This window comes from Solanum dulcamara, chromosome 3, assembly GCF_947179165.1.
Source record: "Solanum dulcamara chromosome 3, daSolDulc1.2, whole genome shotgun sequence".
Taxonomy (NCBI): domain Eukaryota; kingdom Viridiplantae; phylum Streptophyta; class Magnoliopsida; order Solanales; family Solanaceae; genus Solanum; species Solanum dulcamara.
In genome coordinates, this window is record NC_077239.1 from 12,747,097 (window position 1) to 12,761,716 (window position 14,620).

Below are 14,620 nucleotides of genomic sequence, written 5' to 3' on the forward strand. Positions count from 1 at the left end.
TACTTGTGCACTATGAAAGTTGGAGGTCCAACTTAAAATTTGAAGTCAAGTTTAAGATCCTATTTATGTATTATGCCTTTGTTTTTTAATTCCTGTCTTATATATAATCTCATCATTATAACCCCGTTCAATTTGTTTGTCTTGCTTTTTTTTAGTCTGTTTTAAAAACGTCTTTTTTCTTTTTGGACAACTCTTTTATTAGCTTTTCATATGACACTTTTAAGACCACAAGATTAAAAGATATTTAGGAGTATTACATATGTTTAAGACTATAATATTCTAAAGTTTTCTTTACTTTCTTAAACTCCACTTCAAATCAAAACTAGAGAATCAAATTAAAACAGGAGGGAGTATAACATTCACGAAGCAAACAAACGGCCTCTAAGGTGTTTCTACTTGGTCTTATATATGGAAACCTTTACTCAATAGGCTCTGTATACATTCCTCCAATTTAAAACAATGCAACATAGGCAAATTGCTCTGTTTTTTTCATTTTCTTGTTATGTGCTTATGATCTTGACATCAACCGCCGCCCATCCCACCGCCGACACACCCATAGCTCCCACCACCATCACCAAAGGTACAAATATCGCTAAACCAGGATGCCCAAATCAGTGCGGGAACGTTACAGTTCCGTATCCTTTTGGTGTTGGATCACGTTGTGCCATAGACCCGAGTTTCGAGATCAACTGTACAGGGTCTGCTGCAACACTCTACGCATCCAACATCAAAGTATACGACATCTCTGACGCTGAAATACGCGTATCAAATACATTGTACCAGAGGTGTTACTCACAGACAGGAGAACTTTTAATCCCTGATCATCCAACATGGTTACGTTTCGAAAAATTAACTCCATACAGTTTCTCAGCCCTTAACATGTTTACCGTTATTGGATGTGATGAATCTGCTATAATGACTGGAGATAACTTTCGTAACGGATGTTACTCTTTTTGTACTAATTCGAGTGAAATTAATGTTGTTGAAGGAAGGTGTATGGGTACGGGATGCTGTCAGATAGAAATACCTAAAGGGTTGAAATACTTCAACACGACAATGGAGAGTGTGGAAAATCACACTACGATTTGGTCTTTCAATGGATGTGGATACGCGTTTCTCGGTGAAGCAAGGAGCTTCCAATTCAGGGGTGTGGAAGATCTTACTGATAATAATCTTACAAAGAGGATTTTGGATAATATCCCTATTGTGCTAGATTGGGCTATTGGAAATAATCTTACTTGTGTTGAGGCAAAGAAACGCAACGATTATGCTTGCCTTGTTAATAGCCATTGTGTTGATTCGAACACTGGACTTGGTGGATATCGGTGCAATTGTAACCCCGGATATGAAGGCAACCCATATATCAGTCCAGGCTGCTCAGGTAATCTGATCTCTTTACTTTTACTTTTACTTTTACTACTAGGGGTGGTGAGGCAAGCTAGATAAACTTCAACAAAAAGAAATTATTTTCATACTTTTTCTATGAGTACATGTTTGATGTGATGGATAAAAAGTGATAATTTAGGGATAAATTTTTAGTATTCCTTAATCTCTTATTTGATTTCATTGTTTGGTAAAAATTATTTTAGGATAAATAATTAGTATTGAGATAAGTTATCTTTATCTCTAGGTGAAATAATAATATTGAGATAACTTATCACACAATAAAATTGTTAAAATGAAAAATATGTCCACGTAAACTCTTTTTATACATCACTTTTCACATCATTTACACTTATGGAGAGTATTTTTGTAAGCAAACATGTTATTCTTAGAAATTATGTCATGAATATTGTTTTTAAAAGAACAAATCGAACATTCACTAAGAAATAACCCTATCAAATATATTACTTCATCCATTTTAATTTGATTGTCCCATTTTTTTAGTCTGTTTAAAAAATATGTTTATTTCCTTCTTCTTCTTTTTTGGCAAATATTCTTTAATTAATTTTCGATATGACATATTTAAAAATACAAAATTAAGAATATTTTGATACTTTCTACTTATTTTTAGTTTGAGATCATAAAATTCATAAATATTTTTTTATTTTTAAAATTTTTGTGTCAATTCAAAATTAAATAAATAAATGAAAACCAAAAACATAAAAAAAAACAAGACGTATAAATTGGTTGGGTGTCAAGAAGGGTAGGGACATTAGGCCTTTTTAACACCACTCACTAGAAATTAAATGAATCGTAGTACCTTATTATCTTTTTGATTGAAGCGTGGACCTAACATTAAATGGCGAAGTTAACGTATTGCTCTCATCAAAATTTGACTAATACAAAGACTTATCTCTATATATAATAGTCACCCAACATGATATAACATTTAATTATAAAAATCAAGTAACTTTTTAAACCGATTATCTGTATTATATTTTATCCTTTTATAATAATTTTACTTATAATAATAATATGTAAAATTTATCTAAATATATATTTTATTTTATCATAATCTTTAAAATTTTCTATCATTTAAAAGAAAATTAAAAATTCATTCTCAAATATATCACTCTACTCTCTCCGATACATCCTTATTCCCCTCTCGTATACATCTCTCCCATCTCTGATACATCCCTCTCTTATGTATCCGGATGCCCTATTTCATCTCTGATATATTTTTATCCCTTCTCTGACACATCCTTCCTCTCTCATATAGATCTCTCCCTATGTATCCGGATGTTTGCTGATATATCCACTAGTCCGCTGATGTATTCAAAATTTATAAATTTAAATAATTTTTGTAATTTGAAAAAAGAGAAGGAAAATAATATAATTAACTTTTAATATTATGTGATTTATGTAAATTACACTAATAATATCTATGTTTATGACTCTACGCTTTTTGTGAAATCATTCATTATAACATTATTTTGAAATATAATAACAATAATAATAGATATTTTGCTAATATAGAGGAGTGGCTTGACAAGCAACTAGTGGTTGTCTTGCCGACCAAGCCACTTCTTGGCATTAATGAGTATTATGATGTAGTTTTATTGTACTTTACTATTGTGTGTATGTATCTTTTCATTTTTTTGGACAAAAAATTCATGTATTTGTAATTGTTTACCGTGTATTTTTTGGTATATAATTTTACCTGAGGGCATTTTTGAAATTCAGTAAATATTTTTTTCATCTTAATTTGTTTGTCTTACTCTTTTTTTTGCTTGCTTTATATTTAAAAATTATAAAAATAACACTATAGATCACAATAATTAACAAGTTAAAATATTTGAATGAACTAAAAAAAATTCTCAAAATTCTATCATGGTCATATAAATTGGAATAACTTAAATATTTCAACGAACTAAAAAAAATCCTCACAATTCTATCAATGTCATATAAATTGGAACATAGGGATAACATATATTATTTCAAAATAATTTTAAAACTACTTAAATCACAACACTTAATAACTTAAAATATTAAATTCTATTACCGTCACATGAATTGGGATTGAGGGAATAACATATATTATTTATAAATTACATAGAAAGTACTATAAATCACAATAATAAACAACTTAAAATGTGTAAAAACTATATATAAAATTTGTTGACTCTCCAAATTCCGAGTGTGTCACATAAATGGACATAGAGAGTACCATATAATATTAAAATTACGTAAGAATATTATAAATCACATTAATTAACAACTTAAAATATTTAAAAGTCATACAAAAATAAAAAACTATATGAAAAATTAAAATTGGTTGACTATCCAAATTCATCAGTGCCACATAAATTGTAACAACGAGTGTAACATACATGTATTATCTTAAAATTATGTAAAAGTTATTATACATCAGTAATTAGCAACTTTAAATATTTAAAAATCATACAAACATTGGATTGACTCTCTAATCTGTATTACATAAATTGAGAGGAAAAAAATAGCAGCTCAGGCTCTTAAAAAGGGCAGTCCGATGCACTAAAACTCCTGCTATGCGCAGGGTCCGTAGAAGGGCTAGACCACAACTCAGGCTTTTATGCCGAGTAAATTTCTAAAATCATCAGTAATAAATCTATAGATTTTGATCAAATGTTGTACAATTTTAATATACCATTTATGATGAATATAATGTGAATACACACTTTCATTATTAAAAATATTGTATTCCCTTGGTAACCATGTATTAAGTGGTGATGCAGTGCCAACATTCAATATAATGTAGGGAGATTTTCTTTTATATATATATATATATATATATATATATATATATATATATATATATATATAAAAAAAAAAAAAAAACTCCTAATTACAAAATATATCAAACTTTTTTGTTAACAATTTATAACTATAGATTTGTTACATATCTAATACAAGAGCAATGAACTAACCAATTACGGTTGAAATCAACGATTTTCTTTCATAATTTATGGCCAATTTGTTTTTCTTAAATTTAAGACAAAAATTCTCCCAATCACATCCAAATCGATCAATATCACCTCTTTTTGTATTGGTCGAATAAATTTCAGAAATCATACACAGTCGAGTTCAAAAATTTCTTATTTATACATATTTCATATGCCTGTAATCACACGCATCTTAATTGATAGGGAAAAGGTGCATGGGATATATATTTTTTTGAGAAAGTAAGAAAATAATAAAAAATATATATACTCATATATGTGATTTATTTTTTTTAAACAAAGTTTAGAGGTATATATAATTTTTTTCACCCATTAATTATTTTTTGACTTTTTTGATTATTATTATTTGAGTTTCTAATTTTTATTTTATTTTTATTTTTATTTTTTCATTTTTTGGTGTAAATATAAGAGAAATAAAAAAAAGTGTGAATGGAAAAAAGAGAAAAAAAATAAGAAAAAAAATTTGAACTATTTTTTTTGTAGCTATTTTGTAATTTAAAACTATTTTTTTGCTGTTATATTGTAATTTAGTTTTTGTATCTATAAAAAAAAATTGGAGCATGCATAATAAACTTTACAATAAAAGTAGTGAGAAAAATTAATTTGACCATCAAAATAATAAATTCAAATTAGCCGTTGTATCAAAAAAGAATAAATTATGTGTGAGAAGGATAAAATATACCCGTATATGTATTATTTTTTTAATAGAAAACTTAAAAAAATAAATTTAAAATTATTTTTTTCACTTCTTTTAGAAGAAAAGGGTACACGTGAGACATTTATATAATAATAGAGATATATATAAACCACTTTCATAACGAAGATTATATTAACTGTGAATGACAAAGTTGAAGGGTATATCAGACCATTTTCCCTACTTGATATAAGTCATATTTGAGACAAATTTCATACACATCAGTTTTCAATATTTTTAAGATTAATTTTCTATAGAATTTATACACATTTAATACATAATTTAACCACACATATCCCAAAACAGATATAGATCAAATTCCATACAAATCAATTTTCAATAGTTTTAAAAAACTAACAAACTATCTATATATATATATATATATATATATATATATATATTGAAATTGTAGAAATATTAGAGAAATCTCGTCGCCCTAAAGTATCGTACCATAATTGAAATTAAAATCAGTTAGACTTTTATCTTTTTTTTGTTGATTTTCTTTGTTTTGTCACCAACTTGATCAAATAGAGAATCAGATCACTCCTGACATTTTAACTATTCCTTAATGATCAGCTTAATTAATACCCTTTAATATCGATATATATAGCGAACACTTTCCATTTTAGCCTCTCATCTTCTCAAAAGGATTTCATACACACAAAATCACACATATCTCACAATTATACAAACAACTTGCCATACACATTTAATACACAGATCAATATGCAATAATGAATATAAGATTGATTGAGTCTTGAGTGTATTTTAGTAAGAACAAAAAAGATTAAGTGGTGGTAATTGATTGTCCACTCAAGACATTGCAAGGAAATTAAATGATATTTAAAAAACGTTAGAAATCATGATCAATATTTTTATAGTGCTTTGAGACAAAACATAATATACTTGTTATGTTTGATAAATAAGAAAAAATACATATATGTTTAGTAATATGGTTTGGATCCCCTTTAGTACCAGTATCCTCAAATGGTCTGAGGGGATCCTAATCCTAGTAATATAGAGTTGTGAAAAATATATAAAATATATTTTAAGTAGATCTTTTGGATGAACAAATAACTTAATTTTTTAATCAAGTTTCTAGAACTGTTTAGTATAGTCACTTGGATAAGTAACCTGCAGAAATATCTTTATTTTCCAAAGTAGAAGATAACGATATATTAGATTATTTTTTTTAGAATCATCCATAGACAAGTATAAATAAGAGTGGTCTTTACATTTATAATCAACCCAAAAGTGAAAGCAATTCAAGAGTCTTCTTCCATAAAACAAGTTATCTTTTCTAAATTTCTCATTCTCCTTTCTAGCTTATTATTCTTTAGTTGAGTCTTTCAATATTAGTTAACGATCTTGAGGTAGGAGAAAATCTCTCCCCTATACTTTTATTCTGCTATTCTCTAGAGAGTCTTATTTAGTTATAGAGGATAAAAATCTATATAAGGCATTAACTTTATATATTTTTTTAATTAGTGAAATATGCATATTTTTGGAGATTTTAAATTTAAATAATGTGTTTTTATCTTCCTATAATAGTAAGAAGTGAAAAAAATTGGAAAATTTTGTTTATAAAAGCCAAAAAATATTTTAAACATTAAATGTTATCATAGGTATCATAATAACTAATCACTAAAAAAACTAGGTTATTTTAATAAGGTCTCACTTTATCTATATTTCCATGAATCTTTTTTCTTTTTCTTTTCAAGAATTTCCCCTATTACAAAATATTTTCATTACGATGTAAAAATGGAGTTTAAATAACTAATGGTATAGATTAATCGGACTCAATGATAGGCAATGACCTTCCATAATATTAGTACCGAATTTCGTATCAACAACACAATACTAATTGAGGAAATGACTTTTTAATCTTAGCTAACTCTTTCTTATTCCGTGACTGTATAGGGGGGACGTGCTTCTCTTGCATAGTACTGAGGTATCCCTTATAGTGTTTAAGATATCATGTGATGAAATAATTAAAAAGTGTGTTTTTTTTAGAAAATAATAATTTAAATACAGTTTGATCATACACCTTAATATGATAACTGAAAGGCAAGATGTCTATGATTCAACCTTCACCGTCGCTTAAAAAAGAATTAAGCCTATACATGAGAGGAGATATGATATGATTAGGCATCTAAAAACTTGCATTCTTCAACAATTTATTTTAGATGAGTTGATCCTACCATCAATATATAGCTTTCCTCACTTTTTTCTCAAATAAATGTTTCTTATTTTAGAGAAGCACTATTGGGGTGTTATGTGGTAGAAGAATGAATGTCAAAGTAAGGCAAGTTCTATGGAATATCCAGAACAACAACAATATTATATAAGAGTGAATATAGGTTGCAAACAGACCAGATTGAGGATAAAATGAGAGAATACGATCGACAATGTTATATTACTCAATGAAAATTGAGCCGCTAAAATTGATCATAGCTACAAGATGAGTATAGTAGAGATGCAGATGCTAGATAGATGTGGTCATATAAAATTAGATAAGTGTTAGAATCTATCCATGAAACTTCATAGGACAAGCTAAGCTACATTGATCTTAGAGAGAATTTGATTAGAGAAGAAGTGGTTCATTTCATTAATGGCTGAAGCTGCTAGTAAGAGCTATTTATACAATTCATTCTATAAGTTGTTGTAAGTAACAACTTGCTCTAACTCACTTTCCTCTAACTAACTCCTAATAACAAATTCACTCCTAATAGTGTGAGTTGAGTGTCAAGTTAGTTATAACTAACTATTTTCAAGCTAATGTCCAACCGGACTATACACACTTCAATTGGCTTTAATACTCCCCCTCAAGCTAGGATGAAAGACATCGTGAAATCCTAGCTTGGCAATCAAACACTGATGTTGTGCTAGTCCCAGTCCCTTTGTAAGAAAATCTGCTAACTGAAATTTGGTCCCAACATATTCTGTCTTGATCAAAACATCTTTGAGCTTTTCCCTCACAAAATGATAATCAATTTCAATGTGCTTAGTTATTTCATTAAAGATTGGATTAGAGGCAATCTACATAGCTGCTTTACTGTCACAACAGAGTCTAACTGGTGTACTGACCTCCACTTTGAGTTCTTTGAGCAATTCTACTAACCAAATGATCTTTGCTACTGCTCCTGCCATGCTTCTATACTCAACTTCTGTTGAATTTCTACTTACTGTGTGCTGCTTCTGCTTCTTGGATATCCATGAGATTCATGATTAACCAAGTTGTATCACATATCCTGTCACTAATCTTCTGGTGCTAGGACAACCTGCCCAGCCTCAATCACAAAAGGCTGTTAGTGTAGTGATTGAACCTCTCTTCAGTAGTCTTGGTGATTTCTTCAAGTATCTAAGGACTCTTAAAGCTGCATTCTAGTGTGATCTTTTTGGCTTTTGCATGAATTGACTAAGAACTTGGACTGCAAAACATATGTCAGCCCTGGTTATTGTCAAATAAATCAACTTCCCAATTAGTTGCTAATAATTGTGAATATCATCCAAAATAAGATCATCAGTTTTACCAACTACTAAATCATACTCTACTGTAGTGGGTTTCATATTTATCTCCATAGGAGTAGAAGTTGGTTTGGCACCACTCAATCCTTTTATGGAAAACAAATCTAATGTTTACTTTCTTTGATTAATGATCTCAACACTTCAATTCCTAGAAAATATCTGAGTTGTCCTAGATCTTTCACTTTGAACTTGCTACGTAAAGTCCTTTGAGCTTCATCTATCATCTGTTGACTACTTCTTATGATCAGCAAATCATCAACATATACCAAAATTATTACAATTGTCATGACCCAACTAGGGTCGCGACGGGTATCCGAAAGTGTTATTCCGAGCACCTACTATAACGTATCCTATTCTTACTACTGAGTGGGCTGAATGAGTGATACCATTGTTAAAGGCATAATTATAACCATGTGTCAACAACTTTGCTAACATATTATACAGCAACGGGCAAAGGTGCAAAACATCTAACTGTACATATCTGTCTACGAGCCTCTAAACAAGATACATATGATCACAGGGAGGGCCTATTTCTGTCGTGCCCAAATATATACACAAAAGTAGTACCAAGAAAGTGAAGCTCTGAAATAACTGGAGCGCTCTCAGTGTACTGCTGGTGGAGCTCCTAGGGACCGAACTCGTTTGCCTGCCTACCTGCGTGGCATGAAATGCAGCATCCACAAAAAGGGACGTCAGTATGAGTAATGTACTGAGTATGTAAGGCATGAAAATCAGCATAATAAAGAACATAGGGTATGAATAACCATATCATAGAATCATAGAGCATATAGTGAGATAAGAGAGTAACCTGTACATATGAGTGCCTTTTAGGCCGGATGCCATGCATTCTTGTCTTTTCCTTTAAAAGCATTTCTTTTTCATATACATAAAAAATAGAACATGTCATATCACCCACATATGTCCCGCGTCCGGGATGAAAATTATGCCAACTGACCAGGTGGCAATGCGTCTACAGCGCCACATATGAACCTTCCCCATATCCCCTATATACATATACATATAGACAGCATGCAGGAGACCTCAATGAAAGTCATGTATCTATCGGAGTGATGGAAGGTTGGTAACCTCCGATTGTATTATAGACTAACCATGGTCGCTTTGTCTCACCTTGAAGAAACAATTATTATAAGATGAGACTATCAACGAAGGATAATATTAAGAGAACATAGAATAAGGTCACAATCTCGTAGGCGCCAAATCGTATACATATGCACATAGGATCAATTTCCAAGACTCGTAGAATAATCGAAATGAGCTATGATTCAAAAATCAAGACAAGAGTCATGTCAAGTACCTTTCGAAAATTACCATGGGTTATATCAAAATAAAACTTTTGAAATCATATACACGTATCTAAGCACGAGAAAATATCCTTTGGAAACTCAAGAAAAATTGGCCATCCTAGTGGCTCTATGAATAGGACTTCCTTGAAATTGTATAAAATGTCATATACTTATTTCATAAAAACCATGCCAAAATAAAGAGTAGCTCTATATACTTATGTCAAAACTTGCCAAGAGAAAGAAGGGTAAACCTTACATACCTTGTCTGCTTCCTTAGTCAATCTCACTTAACTGTTGGCCTTCCCAAAATCTATAACAAGGTTAACGAATGCAAACATTAGCTGTAGATATCCAAGATTCTCATTCTAAACTAACATTTTCTCTACCGAAATTTCGATAGCACTTTCCCTATAAATACACCATCCCCGAGAATCTAACTCACCCAATTTTATCAACAACAATTCAAGAATTCAACTCGGTCAAATTACCAACAATAATACCAAATCAATATATTACTTCCTCCAAGACCTTCCAACTCCCATAAGAACAATAACAATCTAATCCCTTCTTTCAAATTCAATTACGACAACCCAATAATTTACACACTAACCACATCATACTAACAACATTAGCTTTCATATATGCAAGAACATTATATTCAATTTACATAACTTCTAAAACAAGTCTCCAACTACTACAATTTCACTAAAACCATTAAGCTTTTATTAGCAACATAGAATCCATAACAACCACTCAAATTTCAAATAGAATCAATTCACCATAACTTGTCAAACCACCCCCATATTCGGCCACAACAACTACATGCATATTTTCATGAATTTTTCATCCATTTCTATACCTTACAACCACATACTATATAAAATTAATCCATTCTTTCTACATAACTTCACACATACACGGCCAACACCACCACACATATTTTTATATACTTCATCCATTTCTTCACTCTACAACATATACTAACCATCCATAACATATAAAAGAAGATTGAAACCTTACCTTTTTCACTTAGTTCTACAACTTGGCTAGAATTTTGCCTTGCAAGAATGAATAATTTTCTTGCTCCAACAACTACTCCACTTTGTTAAGGACCCTCCAATTAGTTTTTTGGCTAAGAAAGAATATTTTTTTGTGAGAATTTTTCCAAAATTCTTACCTATTAGAACATGGACAAATGGCCCTTTTTATTTTCTCCCTTTCTTCTTGCTCTCCAAGCTTCTTGTAGCTTCTAGGAAATAAAAACCAAGATGACTAATAAGTCATTCTTTTGGGACTTTTTTTTCTTTCTAAATTGTATCCATATGGGCTTTGGCCCATCACTATGGATGGCCACCTAGGCCCAAGTGATCAAGCCTATTTTGTTTTGCTTTGCACTTCATGAAAAATTTATTTTCCAATTTCCAAATTTTTCCCTTATCTTCCTCCATATTTTCATGAGTCATATTGCAAATTTTCCTTTTTTTTGCCCCTAGCCATTCTTGATATTTTCATTTCATAATTTTCATAAACAACTTGTGTGCTAACAAAATAAAAATATGGCCTTGTTTTTAACTTCTCGTGATTTTTCTCGAATTATCCAAAATTACCAAAATGCGGGATATAACAACAATATCCTTGTCTGCATGTTTGATGAACAAAGAATGATAATGTGAGCTCTATCTATACCCTGCTTCTATCTAGGCCGTGGACAACTTTATGTTCCATTGTTTGGAGGTTTGCTTCAAACCATACAAAGATTTCACAAGCTTACACACCCTTGCCTCCCCCTGCTTGTGAAATCCCTGAGGTAAAGACATATAAACATCTTCATTGATATCACCTTGTAGGAAAGCATTATTGACATCCATTTGCTTCAAAGGACAATCATTGGAAGCTGCAATGCTAATAACTGTTTTCACTGTCACCATTTTTGCAATAGGAGAGAATGCATCCTGATAATCCAAACCCTTTTTCTGATTATAGCCCCTAGCTACTAGTCTATCTTTGTACTTATCTACAGTCCCATCTGGCTTGTATTTTATTTTAAAAACCCATTTTTAACCAATAGCTTGCTTTCTAGGGGGTAAGTCAACTACTTCCCAAGTGTGATTACTTTCTAAGGCATTTATCTCATCTGTCATTGCTGCAATCCATTTTTCATATTGTGAAGCCTTCTTAAAAGACTTAGGTTCAACTAATGAAGAAAAAGCACTCAAGTAGGCTTGGTAAGGTGAGAAAAAATGAGAGTAGCCTATGTAATCTGAAATAGGATAGGAACAACTAGAAAATGATTTAGAAGATTGTGAAGTAGTGATATTGTCATTGATCCAAGTAGGCTTCTTATTGCTCTTAGTTGGCCTGGTATGTTGTCTAGTATGATCTTCTGCCTAGACCTCTAATGGAATAGAATCATGAACCACTGGTGGTGCCTTTTCTAAACACCTTTCATTTGAATATTTTGCATGATTTGATTCTTCAACAACAGTATCAGGGAGAACACGAGTGGTTGAACTACTGTCAATATTGCATTCAGGGTGAGGATCACCATGATTAGCCACCTATATTGACTGATCCAACACAATAAGCTTATCACAGCTAGGGGAAGGATCTGAGTCCCCTGAAGTAACTAACTGAAACATGTAAAGATGAACTTCTGAGCTTCCTTCATGATAAGGAAAAATATTTTCTCTAAATGAGACATCTCTTCTTACAAAGAAAATTTTGTCAATCTAATCATAAAGTCTATACCCCTTCTGAGTTTCTGAATATCCTAAAAGCACTGCCTTTCTAGCTCTAGGTGCAAATTTATCCCCTTTTGGAAGTTTAGTTGCGTAGCATAAGCACCAAACGCTCTCAAATGATCAAGACTAGGTGATTTATTGTGTAGCATCTCATAAGGTGTCTTTTCTCCAAACACATCAGTGGATAGTTTATTGATCAAATATACTGAAGTTCTAACACATTTCCCCCAGAAATGCATAGGCAATAAACTCTGAAATCTTAGTGCTCTAGCTACCTCTAGAATGTGTCTATGTTTTCTCTCCACTGTCCCATTCTACAGAGAAGTATAAACACAACTACTTTGGTGTATAATTCCATGAGATACAAGTAAATCAATAACTGAAGAGTTGAAAAATTCTAACCCATTATCATATCTCAGTGTTTTCACAGACAAGGCAAATTGAGTATTTATTAAAGCAATAAAATCTTTCCGCACTACAATGACTTCACTTTTAGAATGGATCAAGCATATACTTGTATACCTTCTATGATCATCTACTATAGTCACAAAATAGTTCTTCCTATCATGAGTAAGCTTGCTATATGGACCCCATACATCAATATGAATCAATTCAAAAGGTCTAGATGTATTACTACTACTGACATGGAATTTCAATCTACATTGCTTTGCTAAAGGACATATCTCACAATTATGTTGAACACTCTTGTTTGAGAAGTGCTTTAATGAGATATGTTGTAATACTCCAGGTGATACATGTCCTAGCCTCAAGTGCCATAGGTTTGCATCTGCATTTTCATTCTTAGCAACTACTGCATTTATTGTGGACTTTATTGATTCCTTTAGTATGTACAGACCTTCCTTATCCCTACCAATCCCCAATACCTTACCATTGAAGAGTCCCTGAAGTACTCAGAAATCAAAAAAAAAATGAAACTGAAAAAGAAAGTTCCTTGGTTAGTTTGGAGACTGGCCGTATATTGAACTTGAAGTCTAGAAAATATAGGACATTCTTAAGTTCATTGCCTTCTAAGATGCTTGTGGTTCCTGTGTCACTGATATCACATCTGTTACTTATTGGGACTTGTACACCACTAGAATCACCATCTTTTAGTTGTCTAATGGTAGTTAGTAAAACTTCATTAGGTGTTATATGATGAGTAGCTCCACTATCAACTATCCACTCGTAAACCTTACTAGCTTTAGAGAGCAAGGAAATGATACCTAACATGTTAGCAGCATAATTTGATGTTCCTGTTTTATTCATTTTATCAATTAGATTCTGAGTTGGTGACATATATGTTGGTGACATATGATTCTCCATGTATCTTCTAGTATTGATAAAATCATTAGCATTCTTTGTAAGATGTGCATTTGAAGGTTTGAAATTATGCTTAAAATCACCTGCACCCTTTCTTTTACTTTTAAAATCTGGTGGATAACCAACCAACGTATAATAATTAGCCTTGAAATGACCTTTGAACCCACAATGATCACAAACTATACTAGGTGGTACAAATTTCTTAGGCTTTGAGTTGTATTCGAGAGATCTACTTGCTAGAAGTGTCAATGCATCCCTTGTTTTGTCTATAACTCCTAGTGCTCTTTAGCTTTCTTTTTGTGCTGCCACAACATATGCCTCATTCACAGTTACTACAGGCTTTCTAGCTAAAATTCTGCTTCTAATATTCCCAAAACTTTCATTCAATCCTATCAAAAAATGTAGTAATTTCTGAAACTTCAGATGCTCCACATAGGGAGCTGAACTTTCATAATTACATCCAGGTGATGGAATCATCATATCTAATTCAAACCACAGATCCTTCAATTTTGAGTAATATGAAGTAACAGAGTCAATACCTTGTTTCAAAGATGCAATTTTATACCATAAATGGTAAGTCCTTGTGAGATCTGACCTATCAAACCTCTCTTCAAAATCTGTCCATACTTTCTTCGCATTTGAAGCATACAT

General features: G+C 31.4%; 1 protein-coding gene across 1 annotated transcript in view; it reads left to right on the forward strand.

Moving 5' to 3' along the window:
- Window positions 1-361: 361 nt before the first annotated feature.
- LOC129882416 (wall-associated receptor kinase 2-like) overlaps window positions 362-14,620 on the forward strand; it is a 38,651-nt gene continuing 24,392 nt past the window's right edge. Inside the window, exon 1 of the mRNA XM_055956707.1 lies at window positions 362-1,381. Coding sequence (XP_055812682.1) covers window positions 460-1,381 — 922 coding nt within the window. The 5' untranslated portion in view covers window positions 362-459. The remainder of the gene's footprint in view (window positions 1,382-14,620) is intronic.